The following is a 17,183-nucleotide window of genomic DNA, read 5'->3' as shown; positions in this document are numbered from 1 at the left end:
AAACTCATCATGATTCCAAACCTCGGCCTCATTCGCACACTGTGAGCCAGGAGGCACCCCGCTGAAGAGGCTGAACAGAGCAGAAGCTCCCAAGCCAGCTGGCTTACAGCAGGCCAACGGACGTCCCACCCGGGAGCCACCCGGCCCGCGGCGTCAACGGTGGGGCCGCGCCGCGGCAGGAAAGGATACTGAAGCTCCGGTCGGTGATGGCCAGGTGCCAGAGGTTGATGCGCAGGTCGTCCGCGGACATGTACGTCTCACAGTCGCTGTTGACGGAGATGGAGTTGATGTGGTAGGTGTGGCCATTGGCGAAGACCCTCCGGGGGCTCACCTCCACCATCAGATCCATAGGCTTCAGCACGGGCACCTGCGGAGGAGGAGGGGCGGTCAGCGCAAGGGGAGAGGTGATGGGGGAGGGGTGCTGGCAGGAAACGTCCAGGGCCACGTGATCAAAAGGAGAGGCCAGGAGAGGCGTGGAGCGCGCCAATGGGTGTCCATCCTGCCCGTGTCAGAAGTAAGCAGTGCCACATGGCCACATCCATTGGCACCAGCCCTGCAGGGAAGCCTGCCTCCTTTGCTTGGCCTCCTGGGATTGGTTCTGAACCTGTTGCGTGACTTTGAATGAATGGCTGAACCCCTCTGCACCCCAATTTCCTCATTTCTAAAATGGAAGGAGAAGGTACTGTAGCAGAGCCAGATTTTCCACCAAACATTTGTGTCCCCTTGTCACGGGGAAGTGGCTGCCCAGGCAGAGACTACATTTCCCAGCTGGGTGTGGCCACATGACTGTTCTGACCAATGGGGTGTGAGCACACTGATGCCCGGCACTTGGGGGGCCAAGGCTTAACGGTTAAGAGGCAGCTGTGCCTTCTCCACCCCCTTCCCTTTCCACAGCCAGAAGGCGAGGATCCAGGCTTTAGGGATGGAGGCACATGGGATGGAAAGAGCCTGTGTCCCTGCAGGAGAGCCGTGTGCCATCCAAGATGCCTATACCGGAGCTTTCCTTGAGTGAGAAATACATTTCTGTGTACTCTGCCCTGGGGCTGTTACAGCCGCTGGTGTTAGCGGAACTCGTACAAACTCCCAGAGACAGTGTCAGATAGCATGGCTTTGCTTCTCTCTGTACCCTCTGCCTAGAATGCTCACCCCAACTCCTCCTGCAAGATCTGGAGTTAACAGCCCTTTGGATGTACAGCCTGCCACACCCCTGCTCACCCCCAGCACGCTGCACACACTGCTGTCAGGGCTCTCGGTGTGCACTGCGGGGTGTTTTGGGCACGACTCTCCGTTCCAGTAAACTGTAAGGTCTTCAAAGGTACAGACAGACAGACACGGCCTCACTGATCTCTCCCTGGCCCAGCCCCAGAAAATGAGGGCTGGCATTGCCATCCCCATGTGACCGATGAGAAGACTGGATGCCAAGATGAACTGGGCTTCCTAAGTCACAGAGGCAGGAAATGACAGAGCCAGGACCAGAAGCCAGGTGTGACTGCCCCCGGGGCGTCACGGCGCAAAGGTGTGGACCTGAAACCTGACTCGGCTTCAACCCTGCCCGGCCGCCTACTAGTGTTACCTCCATTGCGGCCTTCACCTCTCTGGGCCTCAGTTTCCTTATCTGTACACTGGGTAATGCTGGCGCCTGCTCAGGGCTTCTGTGAGGATTCCATGAGTTGATGCAGGTCAAGTGCACCTGGAACATCACTCGGTCCACAGTGCCCTCCTCCCCCTCCTCGGGGGGTGACTAGGGTGGCTGAGCCAGGGCTTACACAGACACAGTTTCCAGAGTGGGCCTGGATGGGGGTGGGGGGAGGGGGGTGCTGCAGGGGCAGCGGGAATTGTGCCCAGGAGAGAGGCAGCAAGGCCATCCTCGGAGTGAGGAACAGAGCAGCTTCCGGTGAAGGGGGACGCAGACCTTTGTCAGCTACCTGCAGGGCTCCTGAGCCCCGGGCAGCAAGCACCAGGTAGAATGGCATGAATCCACTCAGAACCGGGTGCAGCAGGTGACAGGGGACCCACTGCGTGCACTCATGTGGGAGAGAAGATGATAGGCTGATACGTGTGTGTGTGTGTGTGTTTGTGTGTGTGTGTGTGTGTGGTCTCAGGAAGCAGTAGGTGCTCTAAAGAAAAATAAAACAGGTGAGGGGACAGAGTGACAGGGAAGCAGGGGCTGGTGCCCGGCTGGAAGAGTGACCAAGAGGTGACATATGGGGAGGGGCTGAAACAGGCTGACATGGGATCCTAGAGAGTCTCCTTCTCCCAGGGGACCTCCCCCAAACACACCTACTCTTAGGCTGGGCCTGGGGCTCCCTGGGGCTCCCAAGGCCCTGTAATCCCTCATTATGGCCTTGACCACGTGGTAAGTTGTTGTCTTCTTGTTTGTTTCCCCAATGGACTGGGCAGCACTTAGGGGCGCTGTGTGTCTTCTTGTGTTCATCTCTGTATCTCTGGTACTCAGCCCAGGGCCCAGCACAGACAGGTCTTCAGGTGAATGAGTGAATGGGTGAGTCAATGAACAAATGAGCTATGTCCCTCCCTGGGGGACAGCTGAGATGGGAGGTGACAGCTTTGGTGCTGCAGTCGGGGTGGGCACGCACTAAGCATTCCTTTTGGTACAAGGCAGCTCTGCAGCCGCCATATGTTCTCATGTACCAGGGCGCCCAGTGTGAGCCTGTGCGGGTGTGTGAGCCTGGGTGTGCATGCATGAGTGTGTCAGTGTGCATATGCATGTGCCCGAGTGTGCATGTGTGTGTATGCACCTGGCTCTGGGTGGTTCTTGTGTTGAGTCTGTGCTTCGGGACTGTCTGCTCGCGTGTCAGTGTTGGTGTGTCTGGGCCCCTCTATGGGGCCTTCCGCATGTCCACCGGTGTCAGATATTCTACGTCAGCTCTGAATCTTGCCTTCCCTTCCCTCAGGGCGTGGCCACCACCTGCCCTGGGGATCCCTGGAGTCTCTCTCAAGCCACACCTGCTCCTGGAGAAGGTCAGGGCATCGCTGGCCTAGCAAAGTCTCAGCATCTCAGTCTGCTCCCCCCTCCTTCCGGCAACGTTGTTTTCCCCTGGCAGCCTTGGAACTGTTCACCCAGTGCTCCAGCCATGCACCGCCATCCCCAGACCATATTTCAAAGCCAGAAAGCAAAAAGAGGAGAGGAAGAGGGAAGAGAAACCTGCCCTGAAGGTTTGGAGGTTTCGTGAATAAAACTTTCCCCGCACCCACGCTCTTCCGGAAGGTAGAGTGTAGTCAAGGTGAAGGACAGGAGGACAGACACATGGACACTAAGGACAGAGCAGTGTGGGATGCAAAAGGCTAGAGGGCACAGAGAAGGATAAGGATTCATCTGGCTTGTGTAGGAAAGACTTTCAGAGGCGGAGGCTAATAGGGTTTTAAAGGATGAATAGGAGTTCACCAAATAAACAAAGTAGAGAAAGGCATTCCTGTGTGTCCCTGTGTCACAGAGCTGACCTCCAGTGTGGGGGTGACTCCATGTCTTATTTCCTTGGGGGCCTGGGTACACTTCGGGGGTAGGCACTCAATCTCACCTTGCTCAGCTCTGGGATCCCAGAGACCTAGCACAGGGCCTAGCAGAGAGCAGCTTCTTGGTAAATAATAGCTGCCTCTAGCACAAATGGCCCAGATTAGGTAGAGAGCTTCCCAGGGTTCGGGAGGCTTGGGTGAACTGGGGAGGAGACAAGGTGAGAGGCTGGATGAGGAAAGACCCAGGCACCCACGTTCTTTCCCCCTTTCTTCTCCTTCAGCCTTAGTTTACAGTTAAGTGCCATTTTGGGATGTGTGTGACATAACAGAGAAAAATCTCAGACGCTGGGTGGGAAATAAACAAGATTCCCATGGGCCACTGGCTCTGCCGCAAATGCCAGGCCAATCAAGAGGTGATAATTGCCTCCTCCCACCAGATGAAACCCTCATAAACTTTCTTGGGGCTTGGAGGTGGGGGGAGCGGGGAGGCACCCTCACTCCCATTATTCAATGTCAAAGCTAATTGGCTCCCCTGCTTTCTCAGAATTTATTTGTGCAATTTGCCAGTCATTTAGAGGCCAATGTGTTTAAACATTTATTCCTCCTTCTGGGAACGACATTGATTGCCATTTCATATTTATGACAGTCGGCTGGGTGCTGAGTGCGGGGCGCTTGCTAAGCCGCTGCAGAGAAAATGAGTCGTTATCTCCTGTTTGCTGGTGAGGAAACTGAGGCACAGAGCAGGGAAATGGCCACAGCCATCTGACCAGCGGTGGTGGGTCTGTGAGCAGTTTGGGAGCCTGGAGGGGCCTTAGCACCACCACGGCACCAGGCAGCACCACTGCCCGCTCGGAGCAGCAAACACAGCCACGGTAGGAACCCAGGGAGACAGCATTCCGTGTGATGTGAACTCAGACCTTTCAAATCTGCCGAAGAGCGCAGTCACCTCCCGACACTCATCCTCGTTCAGTCTTGGGACTCAGGCCCCCTCCCTGAGCAGGACCTGTCCCAGGCTTAGACGGGATCTGCCCCCAGACTCTTCGTTCACTGTGGCCTCCTGGTGCCTAGAGCAGGGCTGGCATCACCTCCAGCAAACACATGGGTGGCTGAAAGCACCCACCCTCTTCCAGGCACGGCTCTGGAAGCCAGCGACGGACAAGGCGGCCTCATGTGCTTCCCGCGAGAAGCCGCTAACCATCCCCATGGCTGCCCTGGGAGGCAGGAGCTTCACTTCCACTTCACGGAGGAGACTGGATGCTGATGCTGACTGTGGAGCTAGAGTTCCCTGGGTTTGGATCCAGCTCTCAGTTTCCTCATCTGTAAAATGGGGATGACAATCACATACCCACCATAGGATGTGGCTGAGGACTGAATGATTTTATAGCCAGAGTGCTTGGGAGACACATGCTCAAGTGTCTGTTCTTGTTCCAGATGAGGAATCAGAGGCTCGTGGTGGCCAAGAGCCCTGCCCAGGGTCACACCACCAGGACGCGGCGGAGGCAGGATTGGAACCCGGGTCCTGTGACTCCAGAACTCTTTCATATCTCCCAGCCTCCCAGCAAAAAACATGAGTCCTTTTGCTTTTCATCGCGTTGGGAGCAAAAGCTTGCCTTCACAGGGCTCTGCTACTTAACCCTTCCAGGCCGCTCTTACCTCAAGGCAATCTTTGCACTGAGCCTTCATAAAGGCTGCAAGAATCACAAGTTCTGGGTGTCCCTCTGACCCTCGGCAAAGGGCCGGGAACCCACAACGCTCCGCTCACAGGTTCTCCTCCTGGCTCTGCCACTTGCTCAGCTGAGCTGCTCTGGGAGAGCTGCTGCCTCTCTCTGGGCCTCGGTTTCCCTATTTGTATAACAAGGGATTAGAGAACCTGCTCTCCAGCCTCGGGTGCAGCTGAAAAGGGCTTCATGGACACGCATCACCTTGCCTCATCCTCACGGGACTTCCAGAAGAAAGATGTGTGCCACATCTTACCTGCAGTGACGTCACCGTGGACAGGTCTTTAAGCTTCCCCTCCTCATCTTTCAGGTTATAACCCTCGGGCCTCTTATCACGTTCGGTAATCTTCCATAGTTTGATAGTTTTATCTTTAAAAATAGAACAAAGTGAAACAAGACACATGATGAACACGAGATGGAGAATGGAGTACCCACTCGAGTCTGCTAGATAAGGGTGCCTCAACCCACAAGCTCCTTAACCTTATCCTGTTCTTGGACATGAAGTTTCTTTCTAATTTGACTCCTTCTGTCCACTGACGCTACGAACATCTTTGCAAAGGGAACGTTTGTCGTCATGCTCGAGCTCCTCACAATGGATCCCAAAGGTGAAACTGTTGGGTCAAAGGGCATGACCCTTTCAAGGGCAGTTATCAGTCTTTCAACTAATTTCCGCAAAAACTGTACTAACGAAGCTTCCTGTTCTTTACACTTCACTGGCATCCTATTTCCTGAGATGCATCCCGCCCATCCAGAAACTCAGCTCTCCGGAAGCCTCACTTCTCTGGAATCCTGCCAAGAACATCAAAAGAGTAACCTTTACCAGCTGTGATGGTTCATTTTAGATGTCAACCTGGCTAAGCCACGCTACTCAGTATTTGGTCAAATGTGTGGATGTCACTCTGAAGGTATTTTCTAAGATGAGATTAACTTTTAAATCCATGGACTAAAGCAGATTATCCTTCACCATGTGGGTGGGCCTCCTCCAATCAGCTGTAGGCTTTAGAGAAAAAAGACCGAGGTCCCCTGAGGAAGAGGGAGCTCTGCCAGCAGATGGCCTTCAGACTCCCAGGCCCTTCGCTGGGTCTCCAGCCCACCCTGCGGATTTCGGACTTGCCAGCCTCCACAATCAGGCATGCCAATTCCTGAAAATAAACCTCTGCTTATATATCTATATCTAAGTCTACGTCTATATCCATATCTGTCTACGCTCACACACACACATACACCCATCCTGTTAGTTCTTAGTACAGCACCCAAAACAATCACCTCCATGCTCCTGAGGAGGAAGGGGAGAAACTGCTATCAATTAAACACTTGCCAGGTGCCCATGGACAGGCTACTGGGAAAGGGTGGAGCTGGGATTCAAAACTGGGGGCGGGAAGCTTTGAGGGTGTGGGTGTTAGGAAATTCCTGAAGCTGCCCTTTCCTCCGAAGAGGCAGGCAGAGAACGACACTCTGTTAAATGATTAAAAACAAAAAAGCAACACGTGAACGAGGCTCAGACGCCGGCCCTGTTCTAAGCTCCTGACGATGTCATTTCCTTCCAGCTTCCCCAAAACCCTATGAGGCAAGAGCAGCCGTCAGGTTCAGAAGAGGAAGCAGCAGGGCCAGGGTGTTGACTGCATTAGGGGTTCCTGCCCTGGGTGACCTATTCTGGTGGGGGACCGCTCACTGCCTCTGTTCCAGCGCCTGGGAAGGGCCCCTCTGCCTCTGAGACGGGGTTTGCTGAACATGACTCCGTGCCAGGCACCCCTCAGGGGACACAGACAATCAGAATGGCAGGAGCTCCATAGGGCAAGCCCTGGAGGGTCGGCAGGGGTGGGAAGGCCCACGGGAGGGACACCTCGCTCTGCTGAACGGTCAGGGAAGGCTCAGTGGGAGCTGACACCCAGCGGAGGCCTAAGGGGTGAGGCGGGGTGTTGGCCAGGTGGGGGCAGGGAGAGCCGGCCTTCGGACACAGAGATGGGGTGGTGGCTTGAGTCTGACCGGTTTCAGGGATGCCGTGAAGACCGCCCTAAGGAGTCTGACTCCCTTGGGTAGGCAGGTGGCATCATCGTATAAGACTCATCCACCCTGGAGCAGTACTGGCTGGCCTTGGGGTGCTGGGTGGGCAACACCTCCCTCCACCCTTGTTGCAACTCCAGAGGGAGCACAGGTGAGGAAACTGAGGCTCAGAGAAGCAAGGCCACTCCCCAAGGTCCCCAGGCTGGGACAGAAGCCAGGACCCTCCTAGCTCCCGCCCCAGGCGCCTTTTATGATGGGGCTGAGAGGTGAAGGAGGGAAGCGGGGCCTCTGGCTCCAGGCCCACTGCCGGCAGAGGCCAGATGGCCCCAGGAACCGCAGCCTCTGAGTGGACCGCAGCAAAGCAGGGGTCTGGCCGGGAGCCTCCTTGGGGGCCTCCCTGGGGATGCGTACCATCTCCCAGAGGCAGATGGCCAGCGACCAGGCAACCAGCGCTCCTCCTGTACCATCCACTGAGGACCCCAGATCACCCAGTGACACCCTCCACTCTGGGGTGGTCTGGGATTCTGGGGGTTGTGGATAAAGAGGCAAGTCTGAATTGAGTGTTGACTGTTTTCCCTGACCTGGCCTCCTTTGTCCGTCCCCAAATTAAAGTATTCACAGACATGCTCAAGGAGCTGCTAGTTACAGCAGAGGGAATAAGCCCCCGTGCGACCACCAGGAGAGGGTGAGCAAGTGTATTCACTGCATGGAATTTACCCGCTGCTCAAAATACTATTTTTCAGGAGTTCTAAAGACCTAGGAAAAAGCTCACCATGTAAGTGAGGTGAAACATGGCATCTGATGACACATTGCTACAGTACGTGTGCGTAAGAGCACGCATGCCTACACACACGTGCACACGCGTGCGCGCGCACACGCCTCACCGTTGGTGGACAGCAGGGAGTGGGCGGCATTCTGCTGAGGGAGCCACTTGATCTTGTTGATCTTCTCCTCTATCTCCAGGCTCTTGAGATAGTCAAACTCCGGCTCGTGGCTCTGGAAAGTGCTGTAGACGTCATACTCGCCCTGGCTGTGTGGCGCATTTTTACTCTGCAAGGAAACCAGACCCTGAGCTCCAGGATGGTGAGGCGGGGCGGACGCCGGCACTGGGACAGGGACGGGACTGGTCCGACCCACGCAGGGCCTGCAACAGCCATGGCGTCCGGGCATCCGAGCAAGGGTCCAAGGAAACTCTCTGCTTTTTAAATGGCCGGTACCTTGCTGTGCAGCCAGGGCCGAGCTCCATCACCTCCTCCGTCCAGTAAGCGAGCACAAGGGCAACCACGCCAGCGCGTGTTTACTGAGCACCTACTGTACACAGGACACTGAGCTGAGTGCTGCTCACGTCTCCTCTCATTCTACCCTCGACGCCCCTCTGTGATGGGCACCATGACTCCGCCCACTTTACAGATGAGCAAGCAGAGGCTCAGAGGTGAGTCGACCCCCGCGCCCCCCACCCCGAAGCCACCTGTCCACAAAGTGCTGTCACTCACGCCACTGAGGTCTGTCTGGCACCAAGGCCAAGGCTCTGATCTGCTCCCGCATCCTTGTGTCCAACTTGGGTCTGACTCGAGGAATGAATGCGTTTTGGAGCAGATTTAACATTGGGGCCAGATGCCCTGCAATGTCAGACAGACATCGGGATAGACTGGGATAGGGTGTCCTCCCCCCAGCTTTCCTGAGCGGGTCCCCTTCTGGTTTAGTCAGCCAAGCTCATTACAGTAAGGACCTCCTGGTGGAGCCCCCAAAATAGTGAGGTGGTGAGTCCATCGCAGGTACCAGGGACCCCTTCCTGGTAGACAATTCAAGTTTCTATGACAACACGAAACTACAACTGAAACTGCCTGGGAGCAAAACAAAGGTAGTCAACCAAGCACAATTTCAAGTTTTCTGTTGGTTTTTCAAAAGTATCTATTCATATATTTCTTTTCCTGCTGTGTTTTTGGAAAGCTTTAAAGTTCTTCATTATTTTTGCCTCTAATTCACTTCATCTCCTGTAAGCACTGGCTATGGAGAAGGTCAGTGGGACCAGAATTAAGAAAAAAATTAAAGGAGAAATATTCAAAACTGAGACACTTGCGCATCTACCAATTTAATTTCTTTCTGCAATTTGGCAAAAAGAAGGCTTGGCTTTGCAATCCCCAGTGGGATCCTCTGGTCCTGCTCACAGTACTGGGCTCATTAGATAAGCAGTTTCTCAGCTACCTGCTTTCTGGCTGTGTTCTTGGTAAGTTATTGCAACCCTCTGAGCTCTGATCTCCTCATCTGTAAAATGAGGATGACGGTAGCACCTAATGGTACCACGAGGGCTGTCACGAGGGAGGGTTATGGGAGTGAACACAGGTGAAGTCAGAGCTCAGGGAACATCAGCTGTGGGGAGGATGCTACTGCAGCTCCTCTCCCCCCTTCATCCTCCCTCCTGCCCCCTCTTCTCCTTCTGCTCCTCGTCCTGCTTCCCCTATCCTCCTTCCCCCCTTCCCCTCCTCCCCCGACCTTGGTGTCACCTTAGATCCTGTCTTCAGCATCTAATCCCAGCCCTGAAAGGCAGGGTGGTGTGTGAGTGACAGACCACACCCAGTCCTGGTTTCCATCCCTGGTCTTTGCTCACTAGCTGGGTGACTGTGCAGGCGTCCTCATCTAAGAAACGGGGTGTGAGTCCCCACCCTCAGAGGTGGGCAGTGAAGAGTAACTGGGAAAAGCACGTGGAGAACGAAGTGAGGAGTCTGCATGTAGTAGGTGCTCAACAAATGGGGTCTTTTAAGCACCAGGTTCTTCCAGTGGTTCAGAAACACTGCCTCGGGTAGGCTGTTCCAGACAGCAGACCTCACTGGGGCAAGGCCCGGGGCTGAGCAAAAGCGCCAACCCCAGACAGAGGGCCACCCACAGCTGCAGAAGGGTCTGTCCTCCCCTCCACCCGGCTCTGGCCGCACAGCACCAGCTCTCCAAGGCAGAGGGCAGTTTAATCAGGAGTCTGTTTCTCCAGGGTCTAGGACACAGTGACCAATCAGCAAACTTCCACTCAGCAGAGGGGGATCAGAATATGGCGCTGTGAGTCGACCCGGTGGACTCCCTTCCCTGGGCCTGCCCGGTCCCATCCCTGCGTGCCGCGGCGCCCTTTCCCGGGCTGGATGCCCAGAGGCCCCCTGCGGGTTAAAGCCCGGGCTGAGCCGTAGTCCCCCTCCCACCAGGCCCCGCCGCACCTCCGGTTCCCGCTGGAAGATGACGACCCGGCCACCCTTGTCGCCGGTGGCCAGCAGCTCCCCCGTGTGGTTGAACTCGACGGTAGAGATGATATCGGCTGTGGTGGAACAGAGACAGGAGGATGTGGCTCATTAGGACCCAGTGCTGTGCAGGTGGCCAGAGCTGCGCGCCCAGCCCCAGGGCCCCCAGCGGATAGCAGGGGCCCGGCCCCCTCCCCGCTGGCCGTGGGACAGAGACCCGTTCACGGGTGTCTTTCCTTCCTTCCTGCTCCCCTTCCTCCTGAAGCAGTCTGGGGTTTCCTCGTGTGCTGACCAGGTGACTGGGATGCAAATCTGACACTCACTAGCCCAACTCTGGGGGCCACAGAGACCAACTGTACCCCTCCCTGCCTCCACTGAGCTCCCCCGTAACCTTCACATTCCTGGCCTGGACCCTGTAGGCACCAAACGCTTCAGCACAATGGATCTACTTTCAAACAAACCACACATCTGACTACTCCTCCCGGCAGCCCCAGGCAGGTTCTCATACTGTGTCCTCCTTCCAGCCGCCAGGATGATGGTTCACCCCTCCCCCACCCCGACTCATGGGGTATTTCTGCTCAGACCCCCTCCTCTGCATCCTTCCCTGCCTCAAATGAAGGCAGTTCCATCCTCCCGCTGGCTCGGGCTCGAGCCTTTGGGTCACCGTGACTCTCCCCTCTCTCTCTCTCACCCTCCACATCCAGTCCTATTGTCTCAACCTTCAAGATACATCCAGATTCCATCACTTCTCCCGCCTCTCGCTTGGACGACTGCGACCGTCTCCCATCCGATCCCCTCCATTTCTCCCGGCCCAGACACAAGCTGGCCTCCACAGAGCAGCCATAGGGAGCTTTCTCGGACCCCTCCAGAGGCTCCCCACCGACAGAAGAAAAGCGAAGGTCTTCAGAGTATCTAAAGCCTTGAGTGACCTGTGGCCCCCCGAGGGAGGCCACGTCAGGAGCCCAAAACTTCACCCTGCCCCGCACTCGCCCCTGGCACTTGGCATTGCCTCCCACCCTGGGCCGGGTACCGTGCCCTGTGATGGGCTTTGGCCTGCGGGACGCCAGCAGACAAGCCGCTGTCCTGCGCTTCTGCCGCGGCCCCGGAGGAGGACCTGCCCAGGCCCGCAGCAAAGCCGCCCAGCTGAGCGGCCTGGTCACCCAGTCCAGCCAAGCCTAGATCGGCGGGGTTGGCAGATGCGTGACAAAAAATATTAGTGCTGAATGCCCCGTGTTTTAACTCAATGAATGGTAACGGATCCCCACCCCAATTCCTACCACTCTCAGCCCTGCTCTCCCACTCGGACTCAGGCTCCTCGCTGATTCTCAGAATACCAGCTACCTTCTGTCTCAAGAACTGCTCTCTCAGCCTCCAGTGGTTTTCCCAGTCCTATTTGCTATTCCATACATGCCTTTTCCTTCTCCAATCACACGCCTTCAGAGGCAGCTCCTGACCCGCGCTGGCCTCTGAGCCACAGGTAAATGCCAACTCTGACGGCGAAAGGAAAGAGGTCAGAGGGAAGGTGGTTCAGGAGCAGGATAACGGGCTGGATGTACTCACTGATCAGGATAAGAGCACGTTTCATTAAACTTGAAAATAAAGGGAATAAAAAACAAGGAGAGCCGCTCTTTGGGATCACGGAGCTGCTCTCTGAGTGTGGAATTGGCCCGGCTGCCTGACACTTGTCCCTGTGTGGGCAGCCTGCCTGGCCCAGGGACACAGGAGGGGCACAGCCGGAGGCACAGCCCAGCAGTGCCGGGTTCCTGCCCGTGGCTCTGGTTCTTGCTGTTTCATGTCAGCACGCCCTTAGGGGGGAAAAGCAGGATATAAAACTGTATGTAAAATGTCTTTAATTATATAGACCAGTGATCACAGCCATGTTGCACAGCAAACAAACTGGGCAGAGGGAAAACAAGCTGGGAGAGACTTTTCTACCACGTTAAACAGAGATTGCTTTAGGGTGGTTGAAAGAAAATATTTTTTCCTTCTCTATGTTTCCATGTTTTCTAGATCTTCTGTAATGAATGTATATTTCTTAATAGCTTACTGGTATAAGGTTACTGAGGTATAACTGATATACACAAAAATGCACATTTTTAATGTATGCAATTTAATGAGTTTGGACATATGCATTATATATATTATTAAAAATATATATTATTTTTATGCTGGAAAAATAACAATGCTATTAAATTAAAACGCCCATGTAACCACTGGTATCCAGAGCAAATGTGGTCCATAAATGCTGGGCAGCTACCACAGTAACAGACAATAACACCTGCAGGCAATTTACAATTTATATGTCAGTTTTATATCCATCGCCTCCTCTGAACCTCATGCCAGCCCCTGAGGGAGATATGACTATCATTTCTATTGGCAACTGAGGAGATGGATGGAGGCCCGTCCACAGTGACAACCCCCTGAGCTGTTCGTGGACCATCTGAGGTCCTGGGTCGGAGTCCTGGCTTCAGCGCCGGGGCTGTGTGACCTTGGGTGGGCTACCTCCCTGCTCCGAGACTCAGTGCTGTCATCTGTAGCATGGCTATAGTACAGTCTTCCCGTGATTAGAAACTCAAGAGAGATGTTGGAGGTGAGAGGGTTTGGGAGGGTTGAAGGACCGTAACACCAAGGAATGATGAATGACCAAAATCTACCAGACAGAAAGTCAACGTTTTTTCTCATCTTTGCTTCTGGCCTCCACAGGAGTGGCAGCTGCCAGCTCAGAAATGTGCCAGATAAATCTGAGATTCAACCTCCCTGTACAGGTTTGGGAGTCCTGACCACCAGCCCCTCCAGCCCCCTTCTGCAAACATCTGCAGAGCAACTACAGACCTCAGGCCAGGGCACTGCTCCTCCATCCCAGGAAGGGGCTGGTGGGTATTTAACATCCATTCATGGTTACAGGAAGTGTCTTCTAGAGCTTGCCTTAGGAAAAGTTACCTCCCCTGAGAGCTGGAAGTTGTCATCAGTAAAATCATGCAATTGGAAAGTCCATGCTCTCATTTTGGAATGTTTGACACATCTCCAGCCTCAATACCACCTCCCCCAGGAAGACTTCCTGGAGAGCCCTCCTGCCCCCCAGTACAGTAGTCTCTCCTACAACTGTGATCTCATGCCCACTACGTGCCCCTCATTAGATGTCAGGCCCTGCAGGGGAGACAGTAATTGGAAGAAGAGGCAACACTGGGTGAGCTTCTTATTTTCACGGCTTTCAGCCTGAGGACAGGTCCCAGTCTGTGCCACGTGGCTACTGAAACTCAGATAGAAAGTCATCCTTTAGGCTCTATAAACCAGAAGACAGAATCTGGGGAAATCCTAGTAGCTGTAAAATGAGGTATTTAATCCTGGAAATGGGGTCTAAAGAGCAGTCCCCAAATGCAACACATAAACTCTGCCCCAATCTTTAGCTGGCTGCAAACTGCACACGTACACACGATAGACTCCAGGCAGAGCTGCTAAGGCTAAAAGACATGAACCAGGATTTGTGCTGGGACAGAGTTCGAAGTTGAGTTCAACCAAGTTAACTGCTTACAAATGCAAAACAAAACAAAACCACTCTTTGGAGGGACATACTAAACATCTAGAGTCTCTACGGTATTGTCATTCTCAACACCCAGGATATTCTCCAAAATTATACGAAGATATACAAAGAAATAGGAAAATATCGCTCTTACTGAATAAAAAGACAATCAAGGAAAGAGACCCTGAAGTTCCCGGGATCCTGGGATTAGCAAATGCAGATTTTTATATTATAACTATGTCCAAGGATATAAAGGAAAATTTGCTCTCACTGCATGAAAAGAAAGGAAATTTCAACAGAGAAATAGAAACTATTTTAAAAATAGCTAAATGGACAATCTATAACTGAAAAATACCACATAGGAAAATCACTGAATTGCTTAACAGGAAATTTGAGGTGACAGAAGAAAGAGTTAGTAAACGTGAAGATATATCGATAGAAATTATGCAACCTGAAGAACAGAGAGAAAATAAATTTAAAAAGATAAAGCACAGAGCCTCGGGGATCTGCCGGAAAACATCCAATGTCTATGTGTACTTGGAGTTCCAGAAGGAGAGGAGAGAATAGAGTAGAAGAAAGACTTGAAATAATGACTGAAAAATGCCCATGGTAAGAGACTTTAATTTGCAAATTTAGGAAGCTCAGCTAACTCCAAGTAGGAAAAATACCAAGAAATCACACCTAACCATCAAACTGCTGAAAGCCAAAACAAAAATGAAAATTTGTAAGCAGGTAGAACAAAAACCACATATTCTATTCAGAGGCTCCAAGACTCAGATAACTGCTGATTTCTCATCAGAAATAACAGAGTTCCGAAGGCTTTTAAAGTGATGGAGGGAAATTTAAAAACCTGTAAACCCAGACTTCTGTATCCAGTGGAATTATACTTCAAGGATAAAGGGCAAATAAAGACATTTTGGTGAAAGCTCTCCACGGACCAGTGACTGAATCTCAGGACAAGCCCACTGCCCTACCATCACTCTCTCTTTACAGATAAGGAACTTGGTCAAGAGGTGAGGCACTGGCCCAAAGTCCCATTCAGGGCAGGGCTTTTGCAGTGTATTCCCCTGGCAGGTCCCGGTCCCTGCACCACAGGGCTGAGTTGCCAAACAGCTGATGCCTCAGGCTCAGGGTCACAACTCAGCCACTGGGAGAGGTCCGCCAGGCCCACGTATGAGGGTGCTCCAAGTCTCCCTGTTGTGGGTGATGACAACCCCATGAAAACCCAAGGTGCCCTTCTACTTGCGAGGTCCCCTTTTCTTTCTGCTGCAGCTCTGGGAGTCCCCCAAATGGCAAGGCAGAGTTGGAAGGGGCAGCTTGGACCCCTGGACAAAGAGGCAGCAGTCAACCCCCTGGGACTGGGTACGGTGCAGCCCTAACAGTGCAAGCCCAGAGCCAACTGGTTTGGGAGCCAGAAAGCCACACTGTGGCCCAGCATGGCCTCAGGAAGAAGTCAGGGGTGGTGTCCGAAGTGACCAGCCCAGTGACAGGTGCACCGCGAGAGCCAGAGCCAGAGATGGGCAAAGACCATGCTGTGGGTTGAACTGGGTCCCCCAAACATATGTGGATTTCCTAAGCCCTGGTACCTGTCGCTGTGACCTTATTTGGAAATAGGGTCTTTGCAGATGATCAAGTTAAGATGTGGTCATACTGGATTCTATGGGCCCTAAATCAACGACTGGTGTCTGAGAAGAAGGCCATGTAAAGACATGGGCGCACAGACACACGGGGGGAAGGCCATGTAAAGACATGGGCACACAGACACACGGGGGGAAGGCCATGTAAAGACATGGGCGCACAGACACACGGGGGGAAGGCCATGTAAAGACATGGGCGCACAGACACACGGGGGGAAGGCCATGTAAAGACATGGGCGCACAGACACACGGGGGGAAGGCCATGTAAAGACATGGGCGCACAGACACACGGGGGGAAGGCCATGTAAAGACATGGGCGCACAGACACACGGGGGGAAGGCCATGTAAAGACATGGGCGCATAGACACACGGGGGGAAGGCCATGTAAAGACATGGGCGCACAGACACACGGGGGGAAGGCCATGTGACAATGCAGGCAGAGACTGCAGTGACGCATCTACAGGCTGAGGAACATCAAGGATCGCCGACCGCCAACAGAAGCTGGAAGAGGCCTGAGACAGATCCTTCCCTGGAGCGTTCAGAGCAAGCACGACCCTGCCGGGTACCTTGACTTCAGACTTGCGGCCTCCAGAACTTCGGGGGAAGAAACCTCTTCCAGCTCACAGGTTTCTTCCCCCATGGTCCCAGCTCACTGATGGGACATCCACCCTGCACCCGAGCTCTAGTTGTTTTAAGCCACTGAGTAGTTTGTCACAGCTTCCCCAGCCAACATACGGAGAGAACAGAGCAGAAGCGAGAGGCTGTGCGGGCAACGCTCTGCAGACCCAGGCGGCACCCTGGGCTGCGGCTCCTCCTGGGGTCACGTGGGGAGGATCAGCCCTTGGATCTCACAGGTGCCCCTTGTGTCTTTTTCATCAAGAGGAAGGTATTCCAGTCCCAGCCTTGGTACGTATTAGCTGTGTGACCGCATCCAGATCACGCTGTCTCCGAGCCCTAACTGTCTCACCCATAAAATAGGAACTGTCATCCCTGCCTGGTCACAGTGCTCCTAGGGTTTATGTAAAATTCAAAGGATTCCGTGGACTGGAAATCTCCCTGGAAATTGTGGCAGAGGCCTGCAAATTCGAGGAGGAGATTAAGCTGCTCATCAGGGAGACGCCGCCCCTGCTCATCTCACCATTCATCACTGTAAGTGCTGTCGCCACCATTAATGATCCATCAGCATCACAGCTCACGGCAGAGTGAGGGCCCTCGGAAAGCCCAGCTTCATCCTTCTGATGGGATCGCTGCGTTTAATTAGTATTGTCAGAGGCATCAGGGCTGATGAGGAGGGAGGTGGGAGAGGAAACGGGTTCTGTCTGCTGCTGAATGAAAGAGCTTGGTGCGAGGAAGGAGGCTCTGTGTGCCCAGCGTCCGCCTGGGACGGGACTCTGTGAGCAAGCATCTTACCCAGCATCTTCTCTGGGTTTGGAGAGAAGGGGCCAGGCTGGACCCTGGGGATAAGGAGCCTGTTCTCAAGGGCTGCTCTGGGTCCAGGGAGATGCACAGGAGGTGAAGAGGTGGCCAGGGGAAGTGACCACTTCAGGATGGGGTGAGGTGAGATCCAAGAGGGCCTCCTGGAAACAGTAAAACAGGAGTGGGGTCTTGCAGA

The 17,183-nt window shown here is 53.9% G+C and overlaps 1 protein-coding gene across 1 annotated transcript in view; it reads right to left on the bottom strand.

The window, feature by feature from the left end:
* Positions 1-17,183, bottom strand: part of PPP2R2C (protein phosphatase 2 regulatory subunit Bgamma) — a 138,916-nt gene that overhangs the window by 43,136 nt on the left and 78,597 nt on the right. Inside the window, exons 2-5 of the mRNA XM_033857356.2 lie at positions 10,394-10,491; positions 8,078-8,243; positions 5,446-5,558; positions 190-367 (exon numbers count right to left, since the gene is read on the bottom strand). Coding sequence (XP_033713247.1) covers positions 190-367; positions 5,446-5,558; positions 8,078-8,243; positions 10,394-10,491 — 555 coding nt within the window. The remainder of the gene's footprint in view (positions 1-189; positions 368-5,445; positions 5,559-8,077; positions 8,244-10,393; positions 10,492-17,183) is intronic.

The sequence above is a fragment of the Tursiops truncatus genome, chromosome 5 (genome assembly GCF_011762595.2).
Source record: "Tursiops truncatus isolate mTurTru1 chromosome 5, mTurTru1.mat.Y, whole genome shotgun sequence".
Classification (NCBI taxonomy): Eukaryota; Metazoa; Chordata; class Mammalia; order Artiodactyla; family Delphinidae; genus Tursiops; species Tursiops truncatus.
This window is presented reverse-complemented; position numbering and strand designations above follow the sequence as displayed.